The sequence below is a fragment of the Sinocyclocheilus anshuiensis genome, unplaced genomic scaffold (genome assembly GCF_001515605.1).
Source record: "Sinocyclocheilus anshuiensis isolate Anshui unplaced genomic scaffold, SAMN03320099.WGS_v1.1 scaffold891, whole genome shotgun sequence".
NCBI classification, from domain to species: Eukaryota; Metazoa; Chordata; class Actinopteri; order Cypriniformes; family Cyprinidae; genus Sinocyclocheilus; species Sinocyclocheilus anshuiensis.
Genome location: NW_015546076.1, coordinates 318,579 through 325,555, shown reverse-complemented (window position 1 = coordinate 325,555; position 6,977 = coordinate 318,579). Strand labels below are relative to the sequence as shown.

The 6,977-nt window shown below is 38.0% G+C and overlaps 4 protein-coding genes across 6 annotated transcripts in view; 2 read left to right on the top strand and 2 right to left on the bottom strand.

Annotated features, from left to right (window-relative positions):
* The window catches only part of thyn1 (thymocyte nuclear protein 1), a 6,374-nt gene extending 3,980 nt beyond the window's left edge, over positions 1 to 2,394 (bottom strand). The window contains exons 1-2 of one of the 3 annotated variants that reach the window (XM_016501342.1): positions 2,147 to 2,394; positions 1,860 to 2,053 (exon numbers count right to left, since the gene is read on the bottom strand). In XM_016501342.1, the coding sequence (XP_016356828.1) occupies positions 1,860 to 2,053; positions 2,147 to 2,189 (237 nt within the window). In that variant the 5' untranslated portion in view covers positions 2,190 to 2,394. The remainder of the gene's footprint in view (positions 1 to 1,859; positions 2,054 to 2,146) is intronic. The other 2 variants (XM_016501343.1, XM_016501341.1) reach the window with 2 other exon arrangements.
* The window catches only part of LOC107699899 (junctional adhesion molecule C-like), a 24,959-nt gene extending 19,354 nt beyond the window's left edge, over positions 1 to 5,605 (top strand). Inside the window, exon 10 of the transcript XR_001635507.1 lies at positions 5,595 to 5,605. The gene's annotated coding sequence lies outside the window, so the exon portion shown is untranslated. The remainder of the gene's footprint in view (positions 1 to 5,594) is intronic.
* LOC107699900 (isobutyryl-CoA dehydrogenase, mitochondrial-like) lies at positions 2,473 to 5,126 on the top strand. Its single transcript, XM_016501340.1, has 7 exons — positions 2,473 to 2,648; positions 3,426 to 3,526; positions 3,619 to 3,788; positions 3,992 to 4,101; positions 4,428 to 4,504; positions 4,581 to 4,718; positions 4,864 to 5,126. The coding sequence occupies exons 1-7, from the start codon at positions 2,531 to 2,533 to the stop codon at positions 5,035 to 5,037; spliced, it is 888 nt and encodes a 295-aa protein (XP_016356826.1). The 5' UTR covers positions 2,473 to 2,530; the 3' UTR covers positions 5,038 to 5,126.
* Positions 5,606 to 6,712: 1,107 nt separating the features above from the next.
* Positions 6,713 to 6,977, bottom strand: part of LOC107699885 (V-set and immunoglobulin domain-containing protein 2-like) — a 1,911-nt gene continuing 1,646 nt past the window's right edge. Inside the window, exon 4 of the mRNA XM_016501309.1 lies at positions 6,713 to 6,915. Coding sequence (XP_016356795.1) covers positions 6,713 to 6,915 — 203 coding nt within the window. The remainder of the gene's footprint in view (positions 6,916 to 6,977) is intronic.

Genomic DNA, 6,977 nt, shown 5'->3' with positions numbered 1-6,977 from the left:
CTGAACCAGCTAATCAAGCTCTTACTAGGCATAGAAACTTCCAGTCAGGTGTGTTGAGGCAAGTTGGAGCTAAACGCTGCAGGACACCGGCCCTCCAGGACCGAGTTTGGGCACACCTGTACTAATTCATAATTATGATATATATAAGTAATAATGAGATGAAAAAGTTTAAATTATGACATACTAAGTTGAGTTAAAAAGCTGGCATTTTGTCAAGTCAAGTCACCTTTATTTATATAGCGCTTTATAGGCAAAAATAATCCAATTGTTTAGATTATTAATAGCACACCTCTCCTCAGCAAGCAGAATGATTTAAGGTATCGCTCATATCTGTAGCAAATGGTGCTGGATGTTATACACCAGAGTTTAATTCTAAGGGTTAGGAGTTTGTTCAAATCCCTAAATGAAAGTATGAGCAACATTTGTTGTAATGTTTGCCTTAGTAAACATCACTGATGAACAACTGTCCTACTGCAGTGAGAAAACCCAAGCATGAGAAAGGAAAGGATACGTGCTCCTCACAAGATGAGTAATGCCTTCACCAGTCAGGGCAAGTGCTTATCAGATTCCTGCTCATTTCCAGGTGGAATATGCTTCTAAATGGGCTGCACTTAGGATGATTTAACAGACTGCTGTGTGGGGCTGACTAGATAATTAACTCAGAGTCTAGGAGGGAGAATGGAAAGAAGGCACTGGAAAAAAAATAATAATTTTGAGGATTTTCTCTTATTTTCCAGTAAAAAATATTTAAGATACGATTACCTGAGAAGTCAAGTCAAGTCACCTTTATTTGTATAGCGCTTTATACAATACTGATTGTGTCAAAGCTGCTTTACAGCTTTGAGTTATGGAAGCATGTTTTTTTTTTCTTTTTCATGCAGTGTAAATAGGCTTCCATACCCCACTTGTTGTAGTTATCTGTGATGTTGTATTTTTGCTTAAGTTAAACTTTTGCAATCAAACAAACAAAACAAAAACAAAAACAAAAACAGTAACAAAATGGGCAGTACGCAAAGAGATAAGCTGCATTTTCATGGTCTCCGACATCTGGATATGATTGTCGCATTTCTACCCCTAGCGGCAGTTGCACAGTACTTTCAAATTGGTTGTGAAGCAACCGTCACCCTCTGCTTATTCACCATGTCAAAATGAACGCTTTTAATGAATAAAATGAATGTATGAATATATCCACACAAAACAAATGACCCACAAAATTAAAACAGTAGGTTTTATGGGGCTAATCAACGTGCATAATTATTTAATAATTATAAAATAATTATTTCTGCCATAATTGAAGCGCCATTTTACAGAAATTGTGTTTACAGAATAACGTTAAAGTGGGAAAATATTGGTAATTCTAACCTCGTGCTCATAGTTTTGATTAGAATACATCACATCCGGTCAGGCGGTCGCATACGGTCTAGCCGCAGGAGTTCAAATATTTGAACGCATTCGAAGCTCAAATCGGATACGAATTTTCCACACACGCATATGATCGTAACTCCACGCAGCTCCCGCACTACTCTCCATTGGAAATGAATGACTTCCAGTCATTCGCTTGTTGTTTGTTGGATAGTGGAAAGGCGGCTTTAGAACACACTCTTGTACATGCCCTTAAAGTAACAGTCTTTGGATAGGCGGCCCGGTCAGACCCGGTCATTTTCTGGATGAAGAGATTATCAGATTTTCTCAGCAAGGTCCTCCATAGGAACCTCGTTCACCTCAGATTCTCGTGACACAACCGCTACAGCTTCCTTCAGAGAAGACGTTGTGGCGGGATCCAGATTGAGCACACACACACACACACACACACACACACACTCACTCACTCACTCACTCACTCACTCAAAAGGGTTTACCTTCACGTCCACTCCATTTTCAATCCGACTCTCAGGTTCAGACTTCATGAGCCAGTGGCTGTAAGATGATTTGATTGCGTCATCATTTTTATTTTTCTCCACATCACTTGTTACTGCTGCCGACCTGTTTCTTTTGCCAGTTTTGAGTTGTGCAACATCATCAGACCCCTCACAGTGCTGGGCGTCTGCATCAGCTAAAACAAGAAGCAATTAATTATTCAAAGTGATGACTTGTTTCGCATAAAACTTACAAACGACGCAACCCTTGTATTACACAGATTACTTACCATGTTTAGTGGATTTGCTTCGTGTTCTTTTCTTGGGTGGCATGCTTCACTGGAAATGCGAGGAAATGTTTCTGCAAGCCCTCGTGATAAAACAGCGCCCAGGCAGATCGTATGCGGTCTGGAGGATCATAACTGGATTTAGTCTGATTTTATTTCAAACCCAACCACAGAATGTGGGGTATATAAAAATAAGATCGTTTATAATTATTAAAACTGCTTGCAACTTAAATTCAATATATTCATGTGGTATTAAAAAAAATAGCTAAAACTGCGTTGATGCTGCGCATACATGATTCATATGAGGGTACCTGTTGTCAAGTCCAGACTGTGTAGAACTACATTACCCATAATCACCGCGGTGATTGAACGCGTCACTAAATCAACATGGCGGCGGCTAGGGTACTCGCAAGAGGTGTCCGATTGGGTTCATATAGCATCGGTAGAAGTCGCAGTTTAACATTTAGCGGTGTACAGAGACGAGGAATAGCAGCTTGCGTTGATCGTAAGTCAAATTATTTAAAGACCGTGGTGATAATAATAACGTTGTTTGAGAAATAACGACAAGCAGTCAGTCACTTAGGAATACTAGAGTGAATGTATGTTTCAAATACTATGGTTTCAATAAAGTTAGTGTAGATCTAATGTAGACTTCAATTAATGTGATCGCATATTCGATAATATGCTTTTTGGTGCAAATTTATGATTTTAAATATATAATTTCTGAGGAAATGTAGCAGACTCAGACCGTCACACATTGAACGTTTGGTGCCATTGGTAAAAAGGAGTCCGTTTTTAATTTGAATTGTATTTGAGTTATACATTAATATGTCATTTTAATCTACATTTTTTGTTTAGTAAACTCCATTGTGCAGTCGATATAACGCTTCGTGAAACGTCAGTGTTCCTGGAGTTTCAAAGTTGACAGTTTAATGAATTAACTTGTAAAATTTCCAAACACACGTTGTTTATTATATTGAATCATACAATCTTACATTTTAATAACGTAGATTTAAGCAGGTTCGTGCTTCTTCAAACGTTACTGGTTGGACTTTAATGAGCTCAACCAATCATATTTGGGGGTGTGTGTCGAGTGCAGTTGATTGGCTGATATCAGACGCCGTTTCCTTTGATCCTCCTTGGTCATGAATCTCATTACTACAGATGCTGCTGCTAATAAATACAGTAGATAATCAATATAAAGTAATGTTAATATATATTAGTATATATAACAAATATATAATACACACACATATATACATTTCTGCATATATTTCCACAGCCTCTATAGGACTCACAGATGAACAGAAAGAGTTTCAGAAGGTGGCATTTGACTTTGCTGCCAACGAGATGGCACCACATATGGCAGAATGGGACCAAAAGGTAATGTGAACATCTGACAAAATTGCTTATTGTTTATATTTCATTCTGAAACATTTACCAAAGTTGAGCACCATTAATATCTTCACTGGTAGGAAATGTTCCCGGTGGAGGCCATGAGGAAAGCCGCCCAGCTGGGGTTTGGTGGGATTTATGTGAACCCTGATGTTGGGGGGTCGGGACTCTCTCGTCTGGACACCTCTATCATATTTGAGGCTTTATCCACAGGCTGTGTCAGCACTACCGCATACATCAGTATTCACAAGTGAGTCTCCTCTGCCATCTACGCTTCATAATTGTCCCTACTAGCTTACTTATATAATACTTTAAAGTTGTTGCTGCATTGGAATAATAATACATAAGGTAGATTTAATTTTTATGTAACATGGTACATGTGCTTGCATATTGTTTCCATTCTTCATGATTCATTGGGTTTTACATGGTGTTTAATGGTTGTGCTGGACACAGCATGTGTGCCTGGATGATAGACACATTTGGAAACAATGAGCAGAGGGAGAAATTCTGTCCTGATCTCTGCTCTATGCAGAAGTTTGCTTCATACTGTCTCACAGAACCTGGTAAGTTCAAGATCACATTTTTCTGTGTTCCTTTTTGGGATACATCAATGTTGTTTTCATTAACTAAAAGTATTTAATTCTAAATAATATAAAAATAAACAAAAATATTAAAAAAAACTAGTAAAAATGACAGAAACGTAATTACTAAACGTGTGTTGAGATATATATATATGTAGAGAGAGAGAGCATTTAATATTTTGACATATTATATATATATAACATATATATATATTATATATATATTACATATATTATATATATATAACATTTTTTTTTTTTTTCATGTTTTAATAGTTTTAATAATTTTTTTTATTCCCTAACCTCAGGTAGTGGGAGTGATGCCGCTTCGCTTCTAACCAGCGCGAAACTCCAAGGAGATCATTATATTCTGAATGGCTCCAAGGTACCTTGAGAAATGATTGAGACATTGACAAAAATCTCCATGCAGCTTCCCAACCGTTTTTGATGTTTCTTGTCAGGCGTTCATCAGTGGAGGTGGAGACACAGATGTTTATGTGGTCATGTGCAGGACAGGTGGGAAGGGACCTAAGGGCATCTCCTGCCTGGTGGTTGAAAAAGGGACCCCGGGACTCAGCTTTGGCAAAAAAGAGAAGAAGGTAATGAACATCTTCAGTATAAGGGTATTATTTAGGACAGGAACACCTTGGAGTGACATTTTTTAAAAAGATTGTCCAGCAGGTGGCAGGATTGATTTATGTTTTCACTGCTGTGATTTATAACCAGTGTACCAACATCTTTCAGGTAGGTTGGAATTCGCAGCCAACCCGAGCTGTGATATTTGAGGACTGCGCTGTCCCAGTGACCAATCTGCTTGGAGCAGAGGGGGAGGGCTTCAACATTGCCATGAAAGGCCTAAATGGAGGCAGAATTAATATTGGTGAATTGTTTCATAACTTTGATTTGAAACCTTTTTGATAACCTATTTATTTTGACAGATTTGTGTTCTGGTCATTTGAACCCAGAGAGGATTGGATTAAGACTTACTGACTTGCTCACACTTGACCCCCCCCCCTTTGTTTGATTTGTGGTGTTCCCATGAAAAACATTACCAGCCTACAAAAATTGTTGTTTATGCTATAATATTACCAAATATTGGATTCAATCTTTTTATCAACTCGTTTTATTTCAGTAAGCATAGGTTTTGTTTTTTGTTTTTTTCGGCACTGATTGATCATAGGTCTTATTGATCTGAGCCAAGCTTATGCACCTCCGTTTCTGAGTGAACATTGCCAAAATTATCCACAAATAATGCTTTTTTCACTGAAAAATGTAAGTGGATAAGATCAGATTAATGAGGCCTACAAACAGTTCCAAATAAAGAAATACAAAAACTGTGTTAATTAAAAGAAAGCAAGTTGACAAAAAAGCAAAGAGAAAGGAAAAATTGAAATTGCATCATATGACCCCTTTAATTTCTTTAATCCAACATTATAGTAGTACTGAATGAAATGAGTACAAAGGTACGCTTCTAGGTATGTTAAAAGTGTGTATTTATTGTAGGCTCAGAGATTAAACCAGCAGAGACAGATGCAAAAGAAGCATCTGAGGAGGCTAAACAACTGGACTAAAGTGAGACACTTTGAAGTCCGATTGGTCTTCAGTACCCGACTAAATGGGTAGTAGGTTCCCTCCGCTCTGCTGTTGAAGTGCTGAATTGTTTTTCACCTGACTTGTACAAAACATAAAGAATAAAAATGCTGAACATCACATCTAGTTTACAGTGGTTTAAATACACACCTATGCTCATTTGCATATGTTTTCTGGACGTGCTTCTTCCTGCTCCAGGTGACTAAGATGACCATTACCCCAATCAACAGCAGAACGAGAAAGATTCCTATCAACACTCCGCCAATCACAGCTGCAGTTCCTCCATCTAACAACAGAACACCATGTCAAATGATTTTAGTATTCAGTTATGTTAGAGCTGTGTGTGTGTGTGTGTGTGTGTGTGTGTGTTGTACTCACAGGTCATTCTGAGGGTTACGCTGCACGCTGCCTGACCGAGTTCATTAGACGCTTTACATGTGTAGGTACCAGCAAAGGCATCAGACAGGTTGTGCAACATCAGAGAACCGGTGCGCTGATCTGAAGCACAAATGAGACGTGTTTTCTAGTTATTGTCTCATAGGGGATTTTTTTTTAAGGTTGATATCTAGATAGCAGGGTGGCTGATGACTAATGGTGATATATATGGACAATTTACTGACCGCAAATGATATATAGTTAAATGAATATTTATTTTTATCCACAAAAGAATTAAACAAAAATTTAAATAATTATTAATTACTATAACACGTTTTGATGGATTTATTTATTACAAACACACAGCTTTTCACTTCACAAGATGTTAATGGATTGGAGTCGTGTGGATTATTGTGTTCATCAGCTGCTTGGACTCTCATTTCTCCAAATCTTTCTGATGAAGAAACAAATTCATCTATGTCTTGGATGGCCTGAGAGCAAGTACATTTTCATTAGTAATTTGATTGAAATCATTAGTAAGTTAATGCTTAGTGTTTATATATTATCCTGTTTGGCTCTTTATAAAATCCTATATAATTGTTGAGTAAGCAAATCCGTGCTGTCTGTGTCATCCATGCCCTATTTTCAGGTGCCAGAATGATTGTTTCCTACCTTCAATAAAACTGTATGGCGGCAGAGGGGCTGCGTTCTGCTCTCTGTGCCATGAATAGATCGGTGTGGAGAGACCCTGAGAGGAATGACAACTCAGAGTCACATCATTCCCCATGTAGGGGTTTCCCTGCAGCTGACATACTGGCACAGACGGAGGAACTGATGACGGAGAGAACAATATGTAAACACACAGCACCATCTATAACTGGATTAGTAGTTCA